At 52.2% G+C, this 16,326-nt stretch overlaps 9 protein-coding genes across 9 annotated transcripts; 4 read left to right on the top strand and 5 right to left on the bottom strand.

The window, feature by feature from the left end:
* Nucleotides 1–277: 277 nt before the first annotated feature.
* On the top strand, nucleotides 278–903 carry BO80DRAFT_137564 (uncharacterized protein). Its single transcript, XM_025713653.1, has one exon. It carries the CDS (start codon nucleotides 312–314, stop codon nucleotides 786–788), a length of 477 nt encoding a protein of 158 aa, XP_025579810.1. The 5' UTR covers nucleotides 278–311; the 3' UTR covers nucleotides 789–903.
* A 1,846-nt stretch (nucleotides 904–2,749) lies between these two features.
* Nucleotides 2,750–3,541, bottom strand: BO80DRAFT_137557 (GNAT family N-acetyltransferase). The gene is made up of 2 exons (XM_025713652.1): nucleotides 3,511–3,541; nucleotides 2,750–3,460 (listed from the first exon to the last, which is right to left on the bottom strand). Exon 2 carries the CDS (start codon nucleotides 3,375–3,377, stop codon nucleotides 2,838–2,840), a length of 540 nt encoding a protein of 179 aa, XP_025579809.1. The 5' UTR covers nucleotides 3,378–3,460; nucleotides 3,511–3,541; the 3' UTR covers nucleotides 2,750–2,837.
* Nucleotides 3,542–4,054: 513 nt separating this feature from the next.
* On the top strand, nucleotides 4,055–4,635 carry BO80DRAFT_137544 (uncharacterized protein). Its single transcript, XM_025713651.1, has one exon. The coding sequence runs from the start codon at nucleotides 4,178–4,180 to the stop codon at nucleotides 4,499–4,501; it is 324 nt and encodes a 107-aa protein (XP_025579808.1). The 5' UTR covers nucleotides 4,055–4,177; the 3' UTR covers nucleotides 4,502–4,635.
* On the top strand, nucleotides 4,623–6,002 carry BO80DRAFT_421510 (T2 family ribonuclease). Its single transcript, XM_025718621.1, has 6 exons — nucleotides 4,623–4,715; nucleotides 4,776–5,095; nucleotides 5,144–5,328; nucleotides 5,385–5,500; nucleotides 5,561–5,756; nucleotides 5,816–6,002. Exons 2-6 carry the CDS (start codon nucleotides 4,866–4,868, stop codon nucleotides 5,938–5,940), a joined length of 852 nt encoding a protein of 283 aa, XP_025579807.1. The 5' UTR covers nucleotides 4,623–4,715; nucleotides 4,776–4,865; the 3' UTR covers nucleotides 5,941–6,002.
* A 604-nt stretch (nucleotides 6,003–6,606) lies between these two features.
* Nucleotides 6,607–7,743, bottom strand: swc5 (putative Swr1p complex component (Swc5); the record flags this gene model as incomplete). Its single annotated transcript, XM_025715316.1, has 2 exons — nucleotides 6,607–7,303; nucleotides 7,391–7,743. The coding sequence occupies 2 exons, from the start codon at nucleotides 7,741–7,743 to the stop codon at nucleotides 6,607–6,609; spliced, it is 1,050 nt and encodes a 349-aa protein (XP_025579806.1).
* Nucleotides 7,744–8,143: 400 nt separating this feature from the next.
* Nucleotides 8,144–9,484, top strand: BO80DRAFT_421508 (short chain dehydrogenase family protein). The gene is made up of 5 exons (XM_025718620.1): nucleotides 8,144–8,336; nucleotides 8,387–8,824; nucleotides 8,899–8,996; nucleotides 9,055–9,120; nucleotides 9,168–9,484. Exons 1-5 carry the CDS (start codon nucleotides 8,231–8,233, stop codon nucleotides 9,411–9,413), a joined length of 954 nt encoding a protein of 317 aa, XP_025579805.1. The 5' UTR covers nucleotides 8,144–8,230; the 3' UTR covers nucleotides 9,414–9,484.
* Nucleotides 9,485–9,592: 108 nt separating this feature from the next.
* Nucleotides 9,593–10,514, bottom strand: BO80DRAFT_478486 (uncharacterized protein; the record flags this gene model as incomplete). Its single annotated transcript, XM_025723284.1, has 2 exons — nucleotides 9,593–10,084; nucleotides 10,173–10,514. 2 exons carry the CDS (start codon nucleotides 10,512–10,514, stop codon nucleotides 9,593–9,595), a joined length of 834 nt encoding a protein of 277 aa, XP_025579804.1.
* Nucleotides 10,515–11,330: 816 nt separating this feature from the next.
* BO80DRAFT_490514 (MFS general substrate transporter) lies at nucleotides 11,331–13,286 on the bottom strand (the record flags this gene model as incomplete). The annotated part of the gene is made up of 6 exons (XM_025723641.1): nucleotides 12,895–13,286; nucleotides 12,741–12,844; nucleotides 12,330–12,677; nucleotides 12,266–12,285; nucleotides 12,146–12,215; nucleotides 11,331–12,093 (listed from the first exon to the last, which is right to left on the bottom strand). The coding sequence occupies exons 1-6, from the start codon at nucleotides 13,057–13,059 to the stop codon at nucleotides 11,331–11,333; spliced, it is 1,470 nt and encodes a 489-aa protein (XP_025579803.1). The 5' UTR covers nucleotides 13,060–13,286.
* A 417-nt stretch (nucleotides 13,287–13,703) lies between these two features.
* On the bottom strand, nucleotides 13,704–15,406 carry BO80DRAFT_398059 (uncharacterized protein; the record flags this gene model as incomplete). Its single annotated transcript, XM_025717411.1, has 8 exons — nucleotides 13,704–13,928; nucleotides 13,985–14,121; nucleotides 14,170–14,240; nucleotides 14,291–14,374; nucleotides 14,431–14,601; nucleotides 14,663–14,893; nucleotides 14,948–15,053; nucleotides 15,100–15,406. 8 exons carry the CDS (start codon nucleotides 15,404–15,406, stop codon nucleotides 13,704–13,706), a joined length of 1,332 nt encoding a protein of 443 aa, XP_025579802.1.
* Nucleotides 15,407–16,326: the final 920 nt, after the last annotated feature.

The raw sequence follows: 16,326 nt of genomic DNA, 5'->3' as shown, positions 1-16,326 counted from the left end.
TAAAGTAGGTACATGCATTAGCCCGGTCACTTTTTTGCCCGTCGATCTTCCCCACTGAAAGGCCCGCATTCCCAAGCGGTGGCATTGTCCCTATTGGCGGGTACTCCTACCGCTTGTCACTGGGTCCCTGGGTTCTCATCCATGGATCATGGCTGACGGTAGTCCTCACGGCCTATCGATTGACAAACTGGATCTTGCTGAAGCAACCGCCGGGCTGCGACACTAAGGATTCGACCAGTATCGCTCCCCACCAGGAATTCCAGCAACCGGGATTCCACCTGAGCCTAAGGGTCTAGGAACAATAGTCCCACATGCCAGGTCCCGTGATGGGTACGGGAGGTACGTATTTCTCCTGCCGGTCCTTTCTGGGGCCTCCGCCCGCCATTCCCTCCCATGGAATGATTTTCCGGACGCTCTCAACGGCGAGCTCAGCGCCGTTGCTGGCTGCTGCGGATAACTCTTTGAGGCTCACCGCTCCTCGCCGGGATGCCCGTTCTGCCCTGGAGACACGATGCCCGCCTGGTATGTCTGTCCACGTCGGGGAGACGGGTGGTCGCCAAGCGATAAGGGAACCAGGTGGTTTCATTCGTCCAGCGTCCTGGACCACGCATTGGCAAGGTGTCGGGCGTCAAATGAACTTGACATCACCGGTAGGTCGTACTGGCTTCGTAGATCTGGTCTCACCTCTCAAGTCATCAGCTTCGGATTCGTGTTCATCCCTCCTGAGACGGCTTGGGTCTCACAGACTCGGGCCCCGGGGTGGTACAGACTACGGCGGGAGCCTGTAGCACAGAACCGGAGATGAGGTTGGGTCCTCAGCTCGTCTCTGTATCACTCCCTTCTGACTCTGAGTGGTCCATCGCAGCGTGCATTTGGAATACCTGCCAGCTCGGTTGTGCCAATGCGGGTGTGGCGACCATCCAGCGTTGTGATGATACGATATTGCTGAGCTTGCCAGTTGGAAACGTGTGCTACATGCCTGCTGCTCAATCTATTTCGGTACAGGCCATCCAGCAGTATGTCGCTTCCTTGGCCCAGGCACAGCGATCATGCTTGATACCTCGAGACCAACCATCGCGTTGCCTGAGCACGACTCCGCCGCAAGTCTCACCTACGCACTGACCTGCCATACATCTGGAATGTATACCTGTCTCTCGAATCACAACGGCTGGATGGCGATCTACACCAGCCCGCAGTCTAGATCGCTGATCCAAAAGTACAACCAAAGCACGCATCTAGCCTTATCTCGGCATGAATGCTCTGCGGCCGCGTTACCTTTCTATTTTCTTTCCCTTCCATTCCGTGCAGTGAGCTTGCAGCACGCCTCATTCTCAAACCTCAACCCCACGGAGAGTATCGATTGTTGGGCGGGAAACTTCAGCCTAGAGCGCCATGTCGTCTACCAACATAATCAGCCCCGGCACGTGCAGACGAATACACCTGGCAAGACTACCTTGAAGTAGCAGTGCATGATATCTACCACCGTCAGATACTACCTCAGTTCCTCTGACTTGGTCGAGCTGATCCGAGGCGGAATGATCGCCTCGCCTGAGATGGGAACAGCACAACGGACAGCAGATCCGACGTCACTAATGCAATGCGCGTACTGGCGAACCATCGATCTTGCTTTCCATCTGTGCCATTAAACAAGCATGGGACTTTGACCACCTGCAGGGTTGACTACCACGACACTGCGATCATCTGATTCCTCACCGGCTGCTGGATCCAGCATAGTTGAGTCCTCGACCGTGCATTTCCCTTCACTTGCTGAACCCAACCATCAACACATACATAAAGGCATTGTGTACGACCTCAGCGCACCGGATCATCCCTTCCACTACTTTTTCTAGGTCTTCCAAATAAACTTTGACACCCACTGAAACGGTTACACTATTGTCTGTATGTGATATCACATGTCGATTGCTCCTATAGATGAGCGCCTGCATGGATCTAGCCACTTAAATCCAGCATGGCAGAGGGGGAAAAGTTCCCGGGCATAATCGGCATTTGCTTGACCTCATGGGGATGTACGATACACGGAGCACGGGCTGTATACTCCGCACCGCAATTCGCTAGATTCTTTTCCTTTCTTTTCAAGGACACCATTGACCTCTATGATATATCAATACTATGACGTTGATATAAGTAATTATTGCTATCCCCTTCGCCTAGATATCGCCATGCACAGACATAACCAAAACCCATGCACAACCCTGACTAATCCCGCACAACCTAGTTAACTACTCCTATGCACGCAGCTAGTCCGCTTACATAACATCACCACCATAAAAACTCTCCGCCGCGCAAAATCTTCACCGTTTCTCTTTTTCCACTCGTGCAGATGCTGTACTTCAGCATCAGCCCCAATGCCTTGGAAGATGATGTTCTAACCAGGCTGGGGACGGATTGATCTGCGTCTATTTTACACACCGTCTGTTCTTTTTCTTTCCGGCAATGCTTCAATTCTTGGAAGGATGTATGTCCTGCAGCTTGGTTATGGGCAAGCTTTGGTGGTGGAGTTTTGGAATGAATGATCTGGTGGGAAACACTGTCTCTCAAACTATGATGATTTCTTTTTCTCTTTTGGCATGATGCGGTTTTGTCTGCGATGAGTGCAAAAATATCAAGCTCAACAGTCTGAGTTTGGAGACGTGTTTTCATTATTAGTTGGGTTGGTTCTTCTATTCTTCTATGAGAATAATGAGAGTATATACACTCATAATATCAAACAAAGATGAACAAATCTTCCTCTTCTATCTTCTCTATCAACCCTCTCAAAATAAAATATGAACAAAGAAGACCCCCATCCCATCTATCTGTAATCCATACTGTGTACGTTATACCCACAAATCCCTCCCCAAAAACACCATCTCCTTAAACCTCTCCGCCTTGGTGGCATCATAATACGGCTCAATCTCCACAAACCCCAAACTCTTATACAACCGGACCGGCCCCTCCATACTCCGCAACGTATCGAGTCGCATCTCCCGATACCCGAGTTCTTTCGCCCGAGCCATAATCGCATCCACTAATGCCCGGCCCAGTCCCATTCTCCGCGCCTCAGGGGCTACCCAGAGCCGTTTAACTTCACAGTAACGTCGCGAGGTGGAGGGGGAAGAGGAGGGGTCTTCGGGGTCAGGAAGTGGTCGGAGAGCAATACACCCGAGGGGTATGCTGGGGGAGGAGGTGCTGTATGCGAGGAGGATTTCGCCGTCGGGAGGGGCGTATTTACCCGGGAGGGAGGAGAGTTCGGCGTCGAAGTTTTGGAAGCTGAGGTCGATGTTGAGCCATTGGGCGTAGGTGAGGAAGAGGGTGCGGGTGGTGGTGATGTGGGTTGGGGTGGTGGCGGGGATGATTTGGTAGGATGGGGTTGTCATTATGTAAATTGTGCTGCGTTGCCGGGGGTTTGTGGGTGGTGTTGACTGAGTTGGACTTTGTCAATGAGACACTGGTCTTGGTTCTGGGATTTCGTTAGCTGGATGCGATATAGATCTAAATGGAGATCCGTACTGTACTTGAGCGATTGCTCTGCAGTGTGCATAGCGCGGTATAGATATTATCTCACTATCCGATGGGGTATGCCGGGTTTTATACCGGCTGATAATGTGGCCAGCTGTAGAAAATACTCGAAGGAGTCAGATCTACAATTGGGTGAATCATGGATGACTCTTCATCATCCAAAGGGCGCGAGGCCAGTCCCGATTAGGAAAAGGGCTGCTGTCACACGAATCGGGAAGCTCTGATGCCTCAGGCCTCTATCCCGGGGTCGCGCCCGTCACCACAACTTCTGCCTCTCTCTCCTCGACGAGATTGTCGATTGGACGGATCGAGACGTTGGCTTCAGGGTTGATGTCATGATATTCATGACCTGTGGGTGGTTATCCGCAAGTAAGATGGCTATCAAATGCCTCTCACTTATTCTACTATACTAATGTCTGGGTATACTCACAAGCAGAGCTCATTGTCATTTCATAATGTATCCTCTGATCAAAACCAGAGCCGACTGAGATGTCTCCGTGGAACGCCGTGAAAGCTATGAAAGCTGTGAAAGGCTGAAAGCCGTGAAACGCGTGGTAACACAAGCTTTCAATCCCGGCATCACCATCCTATACCGCACCACCCTGTCCTTAACCGGCTGGAGTCGGATAGCGAGTGCAGCACATCGGACATTCCTTCCATGTTGTTCCTCCTTGTCGTCTCTTCATCACTCGGCTCGCCTCCGGGCCTAACCCTTAGCATCAGCCAACAGGACTCCCGCAAGGCCATTCGTTGGTGGCTGGCGGGCAGCCGGGTTCCTGAAATTAATCAATCATTAGGCCCTGCAGATCGCTCTGCCTGGAGCGAATCAAGTCCTCCCTCAACTTCACAGCAGGAATCAACGCAACCTCTTCATCCGGGTCAATGCCTCGCTAGAGTCGCTACTTATCAATTAGGCTGGTGCGTTGCCTCTATCCCCTCCTCGGGCCTAATCCCCGATGGCGCCCCGACGGATCGGCCTTGACGGTGACCCTCCAGGTGGACTGCAGACCACCGCTTCCTCCATCAATTGGCCAATTCGTCCCCTCCTCATCGGCAGAGGGCGGGTCTTCACGGTGACCTCCGCTATCCTCAGGCTGCCTCTTCGATGACCTCCGGCAAATCAGCTGGTTCTTATCAGGACATGTGCTATCATCCTCTATCGGCCGTAGACTTCCCCGCTACCGACCGACCATGAGGTGGGTGGCCTGGTTGCCAGGTCGGACCGGAGTCTATGGGGCAGCTACTGATTTATGCAGTATAAATTGAGACCCAATTGCTCCGGGGTTTTTCTCAATTGCCAACTCAATCCTGTTTGTCCCCACGAAGTCTACGATTCCTTTGCCACCATGTCCTTCATCCCTTCCGCGGGCGTGCTCGCCCTGGCCGCTGTGCAGCTCAGCTCCGGTGTGCTGGCTGGCATTGACACTTGCCCCTCCGACAGTCCTCTGAGTTGCTCGGCCGACGACACCGCTTCTTGCTGCTTCAACTCCCCTGGAGGATCCCTCCTCCAGACCCAATTCTGGGACTACGACCCGTCCGATGGCCCGACTGACTCCTGGACCATCCACGGACTTTGGTATGGCGATACCATCACCGTCAAACCCAACTACTGACGACTTTCCAGGCCCGACAACTGCGATGGCACCTACCAGGAGTACTGCGACGACTCCCGCGAGTACAGCAACATCACCGCCATCCTGAAGGAGCAGGGCCGCACCGAGCTCCTGTCCTACATGGAGGAATACTGGCCCGACTACGAGGGCTCCGACGAGGACGAGACCTTCTGGGAGCACGAGTGGAACAAGCACGGTACGTTGCCATTGCCCCCATTCCAAATCCACGAAACCCGAACCTAACATCTCTAGGAACCTGCATCAACACCATCGAACCCAGCTGCTACTCCGACTACTACGCCCAGGAAGAAGTCGGCGACTTCTTCCAGCAGGTCGTTGACCTCTTCAAGGGCCTGGACTCCTACACCGTACGCAACCCCTCATACCATTGCCCACCCGCAAAGCATACTAACCACACACCACACCAGGCCCTCGCCGACGCCGGCATCACTCCCTCCGAGGACGCCACCTACACGCTAACCGACATCGAGGACGCCCTGGCCGCGATTCACGACGGCTACCCCCCGTACATCGAGTGCGAGGACGACGCCCTCTCCCAGCTATACTACTACTTCAACGTCCGCGGCAGCGCCATCAACGGTACCTACGTTGCTGCTGAGAGACGTAAGCCCCCCCCCCTTTTTATCTTGAAATGCACAAGCGTAAACTAATGGTATCTACAGTCGAGGACTCCAAGTGCCCTGACTCTGGCATCAAGTACCCTCCCAAGTCGAGCAGCAGCTCCGGCTCCGGCTCCGGCTACGGATACAAGAAGAGGGCTACTCGCAAGAGAAGCATCAAGAACTAGATCTGTTGGGATACGATCTATGATAGCTGGTAGATAGCTTCGGAGAGATGGAGATGAAGGTGGGGAGATAACCGTGCACGGTGAAAAGTTGTAAATTGCTTGCGCGTACGTAGTCGCTCGTTATGAATCAATTTGGATTGGCTCTATTTTGTTTAGTGCATCGTATGCTGTGATGTAGATGTCCAAAAGGAGACCTAGACAAGTATCTCCATAAGGCACGTGTAGTTGGCATCTCACAACTGGATACAGGACCTTGTGATTCTTGATCATATACACGAACCACAGAGGTAGTCACGTCACCCCCAGGCGGCATCAAGTCATACAGGTGGCATGCTGCCAATGCAGAGCAATATACGCCATCCAATCAATGGCGTCCCTCCGCGTAAGCGAACCGCTCGATGCGGAGATGCGCTCGGCCCTGTGGATCAAGCTTTGCGCACGTGTCTGCCCCTACCTCTTGCTATGGAGGATGGTTAGGTTGCCGCGCGTGCGATCGAGCAGGGGCAGTGGGCCAGCCAGCCCGACAAGCAGATGGGAGAACGTGCCTGACTGAAGATGAAGTGTCGGGACGATGGCTCCCGTGCTGAACTTCTGGCATGTGCTTTGGTCTGCGAGGTGTCCAGGGGTGGTTGGCGTAAGTAGGTGAGGGGTAAAAGAAGATGCAGCTCAGAGATTTGGAAGTCCCTTCAAACGAGCATTTCTCCTCTCCTCATCGATATTGGCCCCGACGCGGTCCAAGAAATCCATCCGCCCCAGGAATCCTTCCTTCGCTTTGCTGTGCTCGTTGAGCTCGTCCTTGATACCCGCTTGATCCACATATGCCGCCCAATCCAGCCGAGACTTCTCGACTGTATTAATCTTCGGTCCCCGTGCGTTCTCCTGTCCGGTCGTCTTCGTAACGGGCGCCTTCTCCCAGCTCTTCTTGATCGCGCCGGTCGGGTTGGGGTCAAATCGGGAGGGTCGTCGAAGCGGTCGGCGTAGTTTGATAGCTTCTTTCGCGGGGTCTGCATCGGTAGCCGAGACGGTTTTAGCGTCGTTCTCGCCTGCTAGGAAGAGCTTTGCTTCTGCTGAATCCTTGGGCACGAGTTTCTCCTCTGTTATCATTTCTCCTGCGAATTTGTAGGTCCGTTTGATCTTGATCATCTCCTCGGTGTAGGTCTGGGGTTCCGGTGCTGATGTCGCTGTTCCATTGTTGTTGGCGTGCGTCTCTCCCTCCTGTTCATTCACAGGCGTAGCATCATCCTTCTTCTCACTCTGAGATGGACCCCCGATCCCCGGATCAGTGGAATTCATCTTCGCCCACAAGGCATCCACATCGACCGTAGCGCCATCAATCTTGGCAAGTGGTTTGCGTTCTTCTCCTCTAAATCACAAGATCAGCATTAGCATGACCCTCACAGTACCCCTTCCCGCAATAGAACCCATAAAAGAACCAAAAGGGGATACATACATCCTCATCTTCATCGCCCGAGTCCGCACAAACCCCCCAGCTTCCCCCTCATCCACATCCTCATCAACCTCCCCACTCTTCCTCTTCTTATCCTTCTTCGCCTTGGCCTTCTGAATCATCGCTTCATCCCCAGAATCCAGCTCCTCCTCAGGCCCCCGTGTATCCTTATTCCCTATTTTCCGCTTCTTAGTCACCGGTTCTTCACCCGCCTCCTCATCCTCGGAATCAGACATCCCCGACTCAGCGTCGGGAGCGGCGTCATCGTCGAGCTGGAAGTCGGAGTCCTCGGCGGAGTCGTATTGGTCCTCGTCGTTGTCGAGTTCGGCGGTGAGGGAGGCGATATCGGGAGGCATTTTGATAGCTTTCGAGGAGTAAGTAGAAATGGGTTGGTGTATATTTCGGGGACTGGTAGAAAAAGCCGGATGCGAAAGTGAGACGCGAGCATTATTCTGCCGGGCGGTGGGTGCACTGGGGATGGTGGTTATGTAATGGATATGACCAATCGGAGTGAGTGCTGGGTTGGGAGTATGGACCGAGGTTGAGATAAGGAGTTATCTATTCCATAGATATCAGCGATAGTAATCACGATGAGAATGGGTTTAATAGTATGGAAGGTTTTCTTTCTCCGAGGTTAACTTATACTATAACACTGGTATCATAATGAACTGTGACCTAACCCTCAACCCCATATTCGTCATGATAATGAGGGTCTTCAACGGGCCGACCCGCGCTCGACAAATCATCTCCAACCGAGGATGATACCAGAGGGGATGGATATAAGCGCATCCCAAAGTCGCCATGTTCACCTAACTTCCTAATCAAAACTACATCCCACCCATCATGACCACTCCGCCACCCCCCGACCAGCCCGTCGCTCTCGTCATCGGCGCCTCCCGTGGCATAGGCCGCCAAATCGCCATCGATCTCGCGAAGAATGGATACACCGGTACCCCCTCCCTCATCCTACATACCTCACCACCAACTAACAAAGAGCAGTAATCGTCGCCGCCAAAAGCACCTCCCCAGGCACCACCACCACCACCACCACCACCACCCCCAACCCCAACTCCCAATCCAGCACCATCCACACCGTCGCCGCCGAAATCACCTCCCAAGGCGGCACGGCCTACCCCCTCCGCGTGGACGTGCGCTCGCCCACCCAAATCAACGCCCTAATCACCTCCACCCTACAACTCACCAACAACCGTCTCGATGTGGTGATCTACAACTCCGGCGCTATCTGGTGGAGTTCGGTCCGGAACACGCCCCTGAAACGATTCCAGTTGATGCAGCAGGTCAATCCCGAGGGTTTGTATGCGACGGTCATGGCGGTGTTGCCGGTTTTTGAACGGCTTGGGAATCGGGGGAGGGTGGTGGTGGTGTCGCCGCCGGTTTATTCGAGGTTTTGGAGGGGGAAGGTGGGGTATGCTATGGGTATGTTTTCTTTTCTTTTGATTTGGGTTTGAGGGGTGTTGAGGGAGGAGAAAGGCTAATGTAGTTGTATGTAGGCAAGGTGGCGATGAGTGTGCTTACGAAAGGACTGGCGATGGATTTTGTAAGAGAGGGGAAGAAGGATATGGCTGTTACTAGTCTTTGGCCGGCTACGGTATGTATTGTTCCTTTTTTGAGGGCGGAGGAGTTGGGGTTGCTGATATTCTGGATAGGCTATTGAAAGCGCAGCAACGGAGATGAATACTGGAGGTGCATCCAAGGAGGACTTAAGGAAGCCGGTATGACCCTTCTTCGATCTGATTTTGCTGGTTGTGCTAATGAATAGACCATCTTCTCGGATGCCGTGCTCGGAATCTTGAATACCCCGGCCCATATCGTCAATGGTATATTGGCGCTTGACGAGGACTTTCTGCGGCAGTATTGCGGAGTGCAGGATTTCTCCAAGTACTCTGTGGTTCCTGGGGCGACTCCGAGACGGATCATGCCGAAGGAGTTTCCGGTGTTGGAGGTGGCGGAGCAGGATGATGAGGGTGTGAGGATGGATAGTTCGAAGGGGAGGGCGAAGCTGTAACTGTTGCCTCTTGGCTTTGAATCGATTTTATCTGAATCAATATTGTGTATAGCTGTACTGAGTTAACCTACATTACTTCTACCATACCCTGCCACTAAATCAAACCCTATCCCCATCCCCACCCACCACAAACGAACCTCCTACACCCTCCCCCACCAACCCACCCCCCTACCCAACAATCAAGTCCCCGGATACCTTCCCACCTCACCAACACTCCCACCCCCCAAACTCATCTCCCTCCCCCTCTCCTCCTCCTCCTCCTCCACCACCATCACCACCCCCTTCTTCTCATCCCTCCTCTCTCCTCCCAAACCTATTCCCCTCAACCTCCCCACCCTCCTCTCAACCCACCACCCCAACCCCACCACAACCCCCATAACCACCTCCAACCCCAACAACACATTCAACAACCCAAACGCCGCCGTGGTGACCTCACAATCGCGCCTGAAATGCACCGGCGCCGTTGCATTCCCCACCACCGTGCCATTCTCGCTCCGGATTTCCTCGAACTTACATGTCCACTCGTGTAATGTCTCCGTGCTACTGAAGCCGATGGTTGTTCTTGCGCCAGGGTGATAGATCACGAAGATTACGCCCACTACTGCGGCGATGAAGCCTGAGAGAGCGGTGGCGGCGGCGAGGAGGTTGAGGCGGCGGATGTGGGGGTGTGGCTGTATAGCATACAATTAGCCATCGTCCTGCAGTGTAACTAGTACAATAAAGGTTCCTTGGGGAGAGGGGAGTGGGGGAAGGACATACAGAAGGAAGCACCGCCGTAACGACATAAAGCAAATTCTGAAAGGCAATGACACAACCACACGCTAGGAGAGCGATCGTGGGACGCAGATCCAGATTTATCGGCCAGAGGTATAGCCAGATGCGCGTGTAGGGGGAGGTCTGACGGTAGTGGTGGAGGGCGATGGCTTCGCAGACGATGGTGGGGATGGAAGTCAAGAAGGTGAGGGTTGCGAGGAGGAGACGGGTGTGTCGGAGGTGGTGGCTACGGGCGAGGAATTTGGATTCGGCTTCGATGGAGGCGGCGGTGTTGGTGGTGGAGATGGTGGTGGTGAAGGTGGTTTGGGAGGAGGTGATGGAGGTCATTGTGATGGATTGTGGGCGCTTAGTTAGGTACTAAGATAGAATGGATGAATGAATGGATGTATAGAAACCTTGCCAGAAGGCTAGATTATTGAAGCAAGAGAGAAGATGAGAATAGCGATGAAAAAGAAGAAAGGTATAACGACAAATCTGCGAGAATAAAGAAAGACCCTGAAAACTGCAGATGTCAAGTACTTATGCAACCCATCTTCAGCATTCTTCAGTGCCAAAAATAAGGGCGCCAAACAAAGACCAAGATGAAACGTCTAGACGATAGCCCGCTAGCCATCAAAGCCTATTAGCCGCCCACCGGGATTGCCCGCCGCTCATTTGCTGTCTCCTGCAGCTCGCGAGGTTGCAGAATCCTGTAATCTGACAGGATGCAGTCGGGTCCCCTCGGCGCTTAGCAGAGGTCGATGTCTGCAGTGCGAATGGATGGCTGCGATGGATCAAAGCACTGGGTCTGTGTCACGTAGCAGGTTTCTCGTCCTATTGGTATAAATAAGCCCGGCTTGTGATGGCCAATTGATGCCGTTCAGCTAATCGGGTGGGAGGGGTGATGGGATTGTGACTGGAGGCATGCCGCTGGGCAGTGTTCCAAGCATCTTGCTTGTCTTCTAGGCAGAGCCAGAAGCTGCAGCAATTATACGGGACGAGTATGGCCATTGTCATGCGGCTTGAAAAGCTAAGACAGAAAATACCAGTAATGGCTATTTTTGGAGGCACACTACGGGTTCGTTACCTGAAAGAAACGAAATGAAGGAGTATGCATCTTGCTGGTAGCGACTCTTCATTGCTATCACTTCTTCCTATACGTATTCAGTCATGTTCAACCTCAGTCACATCTTGACTAGAAATACTCTGCTGTCGCATCCTCACAAAGATCAGATCAATGAGCAAAGCCATCATCCCCCAGCCAGCCCCGAACCACAACCCTGCGCGGATTCCGGTGACCTCACTGGTATTCTTCGCAACCTGGACTTCGATGGTGCCAGCAAACCCCAATCCCAAGCTATTCCCGTAGAGATTGAGGGTCCCAATCAGGCTACTAGCAACGCCTTGCTCTCGTTTCCCAACACTGTTACTCGCAATAATCTGCGCGGCAACGTAGACAAAATCAGGACAGAGACTGCCGATGACAGTCGCAGGGAAGACCTGCGCCCAGTAGATTTGCTGTTCGGGCATGGTCGCTAACAGGACGCATGCAACGATGGACGTGAGACATCCAAGGCTCAGTATGTACTGTGCCTCCAGGACAGTAATAAGCCAGGCTGCGAGCGTAACGGCTATGGAAGCGCCAATTCCGTAGGGAATCCAGCCAATTGCAACATGCAATACGGTCCAACCGCGGAGGAGCTGCTGCCAGGCGACCATGTACCAAAGCGAGATGCCAACGGACATGTAGATAAAAAGGACGACGAAGATGAGGGCGTTGAAGCTGGGTGCGGTGAAGACAGCCAGAGGCATTATCGGCTCGTCTGCAAACCGGCTCTCCCAGATGAAGAACGATATCATCAATAGTACCGACAGGATCAGTATTACGATCACATATGAGGTTTGCCATCCGGTGGAAGGAGCTTGACTATATCAATCAGTCAGATGTGACGAATATGTAGGCAATAAGATAGACCTACTTCCAAGCTATGTTGAACAATAGGAGCCCACTGAGACCCAGGAATGCTCCAATTGCGTCAACCTTGCCACCTTTATCCACCGGTTCTTCGTGAGGTAGAACGAAGAACAAGCCTGCCAACACAGGAACCCGAGGCACGCACTAGAGGATCAGCGTCATACTTCCAACGACTGAAAATGACTTACATGAGAATGAAATGCCATTTCCACTCCGTATATTGGAGAAAGGTCCCTGCCAGTAACGCTCCGACCAATGCGCCCACTGGCGGTGTAGCTGCAAAGGTAGCCAAGGTGATATTGCGAGCCTTTCCAGGAGGAACCATGATCGTAAGGGTGGCAACGGCATTAGGCATGACAATACCTCCCCCTATTCCAGTGAGTGCGCGAACCGCCACAAATGACACATACGTGTTGCAGAAAGCGTTGCACAACGAGAAGACGGTAATGATGAAAACGCCCAGCAGAAGCAACCTTTGATGACTGTAGATTGCTCCGAGACGGCCGGTGATTAGGACAAAGGCACTTTGTGTAAGTCTAGCAAGCAACAGCAGACAGTCAGTAGATGCACTACCTGCACGAAGAAGGATCTTGACACACGAGTATGCTGCAGCCATCCAGTTTGCTTGTCCTGGTTTAGCTTCATGGCCAAGTTTGGCGCTGAACGCGAACCCTCCTGCCACGGTGGAAAACATAGAAATAAACTAGCAAAGTTAGTTTTCACTGCAGGAATTAAGTGGAGGTGAGCTGTTACCTGTATAAAGTTGCATATTAGAATGAGGCAGGTGATTGTGTACTGTTTCGCCTTGCTCAGATCAGGGGCTACAGGCTCGAGAGTCCCCGAGCTCTGCTGATGAGCCTCTGCCGTTACCACCCGGCTGACGACTGATAGAGTCTCATCGGTATGACCGTTCCTCATGATTTAGCTGAAGCTGAGTCCCTCAGCTGCCGTACTTGCGGAAGCACCAAGTCTCTGGTGTCGCTTCGGCAGAAGACAGGCTGTTGTTTAAGAGATGGTGACAAGCCATAGGGTGTTGACAAATATGGCCAGCTTCATGACTTCAGCCTGGCCCAATGACCATCATCCAGAGGCGGGGTATCTGCATCGCACAGGTGCTGCTGGATTGAGTCCAGATTACCGACAAGTCATGGTGGAATGCAGTGATGGAGGAGCCGGATTGCTTATCGCTGGAGATTGATTACCCGCGGCTAAGGTGACCGGAATTAGTTAGAGCGTGCAGATTACCCCGGAAGGGTTCACGGGATAAGACTAGTAGATACATCTATACCAGACATGATATGGGTCATGTTGGATATACCCCCTCATGTGGATATTGTCATTGCCAAGCTAAGCTTTTGGTCGAGTGTACGTCGTATCCCTCAACTAAAGAGCATGGATGTTTGTAGGATGGGAGAAATTCATAGCATATGTTAGGCTTCTCTATTCGTAAGCGATAGACAGTGTGTGAAGGTAGACAATAACTCAAAGCGATCCTTTCCTGCATATAACCCTGAATACTAGAGTCTCTCCAATTCATCGAGATATAATCAATGAGTGCTATGCTATTTGTCTTGGCCCTTGGTAACCCTCTCAACCACTACCTCTTCTTCAACATCAAGTCCATCTAGGGCGCCAGATGCTGCGACAACAGCCTCGTCGTTAACGGGTGGAGAGAAGAACTTCCATCCTTCGAAGATCCACCCCAATCCCATGGCGATCACAAAGCATCCCATGACCAACACCGTGTAGTTCATATTCACTGCAGTCACTGGATGAGACTGCGGGATCTGCTCGGTCCGTTAGCTATTTGTTTGTAAAACATGAAAGTGATGACAAGACGCACAAAAGAAACAATCACCACTAGGATGGAATACCCAGCCGCGATTCCGTAGATGGGTATGCTCCATATACCAAAGTTCCACCGGTCATTTTCCGGCAGTAGGCGGCCGCGTGTAACAAGGAGTACTAAGCTGGGAAACCCTAATCTTCATCAATATCTAGTTCCGAACCATGATGTGCTAGATTTACCAAAGCTGATTATCATGCACGTAGCTTGCGAGCCAATGATAGCATTAAAAGCGGCATCGGAGAAGAGATAACTGCAAGAGTGAGCAACCCGTTACGTTCTGGCGCGAGGAATAGCACTCACATCAATCCCACAGCAGCAACCAGGAACGAAGGTAAATTGACAGACCAAAAGGGCATATGAGAGCCGGGAGACAGCTCAATGAGCCTGGCCATCATTAGCCATCGCCTGGGTATAGAGGAATATCTCTCGTGTCAACGCACTTGGAGTTCCATAACAGACCGCCGTCGCGTGCGAACGCGTAGCCTTGTCTACTCATCGTGACTGCACTTCCGAGGGCCGAGGCGCCATTGTTGATAATGAGAATCAAACAGAACACAATCGCCGCGGCGTTGCTCCCCGTCGCGCGCCTGATAAGCTCCAGTACAGGGACTCTAAAGGGCTCATTAGCCAAATTACGACCAACGGACAAGGGCTGGTCGCTGAAGCACTGACCCTGTTGCGGTGCTTGTGATTGCTGCGAAATCTGTAATCGAGAAACCCAGCACGATAATCCAGACGACCCCAACCACAAACTGAGAGAGAATAACTATCAACATAATCCGGGGTAACGACTTTTTAGGATGAGAAAGCTCCTCGGCGAGATGAGCAGGTCCGTCGAGTCCCATCAAGGTTGAAAAGCTAGTAAACAGGCCTAAGAGGACGGCGAAGCTATTTGAGCTGTATCTATGTGGCTTCAGTATCTTCCTCGATGTGCCGATGGTAGATGGCTTGGCTTACCCGGTGTCGTTCTGAATGTCCACGAAGACAAAGCTTGGGTCAGCCTTCGGTGCCTTGACTAGAAGGGTGACGGTATATGCCACAAATCCAAGTGCAGTCGCATAGCCTTCCCAGTCAGCAACAGCATATGAAAGCGATCGTGATGAACATACATCCTACCAGCTCCAGTGTGGGAATACCCTTGACGCCCCAGAGATTGCAAAGCCAGCACAAGGCGTCAACTGCCAGGTATACCAGAAATAGTTTCCATCTGGACGTGACATCGAACTCCGGGCGGCAAAGATGGACCAGGCCCAAGATCAACGTCGCAACAATAGCACAACAACCTGCATGAGTGAAGATCCAACCGAGATAGTTCAGCCAGCCTAGCGGGTAAGCAACCTGCCGACGGTATTGATCCGGGATCAAGAAGCAAGCGTAGTGATAGGCGCCCCCTATGCGTCTGTCAGCATTGCACATGTCAGGCATCTCCAAACTTACCAGCGGTTGAGAATCTCGACGCGCACTGCGCGGTCAGAATGATACACAATACCGCCGCGCACGATCCGATACTACCTAAAAGTCAATGGTTGAACAGACAAGACCCGCAGACACATACAAGCCATAAAGGATAGCCGGAAGACCTCCTGCCGTAAGTCCGACAAACATAATGAAGGACATGCCTCCAAATACATTGAGAGTCAGCCATCCCAGGCTGATGGCACTCCCCAAGCCGAAAACTTGTGGGGTGGTTTCTTTTCCTACAATTGTATGAGACATCTTGGGAGCTCACTGTTATTTTGGTCGCCAACCTGAGTCCGCCCAGGTGGCACTACACCTTGTATACATAAGACAAGATCATTCTCGGCATCTATAGTCATCAGGTAGTTATCAAGAGGAATGGCGACCGTAGTGCCTTGGGTCATAATTACAAGCTCCAAAGTCTTGACGGTCACTGGCGCGATAGGAGCCATAGATAGGATGTTGCACACAAACTAGGTCTAGTGATGATAGTTTGAGCCCGATCCTGCTAGACTCTCGCAGACTTTCCCAGAATAAGGCGCGATAGCCTATGGCTATTGATGGTTATCAGTAGCAGGGATTTGGTACACACTTGAGAGAGGAATATCTCATTTAGCCCGTCCCTGAATTTTCTTGATTGACGTACTGAACAATGCCATTGATCTATAACAGACATGGGATCGTTCAATATTTTCATACGTGACACGAGTTGTTGACATGCTCATTGTATGTACCTCTTAGTGGTGCAGACGATATCGCAGCAATTAGCCAAGAAGAACCCCGGCAGGGAATTCCATCCACTGTGAGTGGAGTGAGTGTCTTATCGTTCAGACCCTGCCGGTTATCTGCCCCCACCGATGATAACACAAGGGTTGAAT

Source organism: Aspergillus ibericus (genome assembly GCF_003184845.1).
Source record: "Aspergillus ibericus CBS 121593 unplaced genomic scaffold BO80scaffold_3, whole genome shotgun sequence".
Classification (NCBI taxonomy): Eukaryota; Fungi; Ascomycota; class Eurotiomycetes; order Eurotiales; family Aspergillaceae; genus Aspergillus; species Aspergillus ibericus.
The sequence above is the reverse complement of the archived record's forward strand: the minus strand, read 5'-3'. Positions and strand labels throughout refer to the sequence as shown.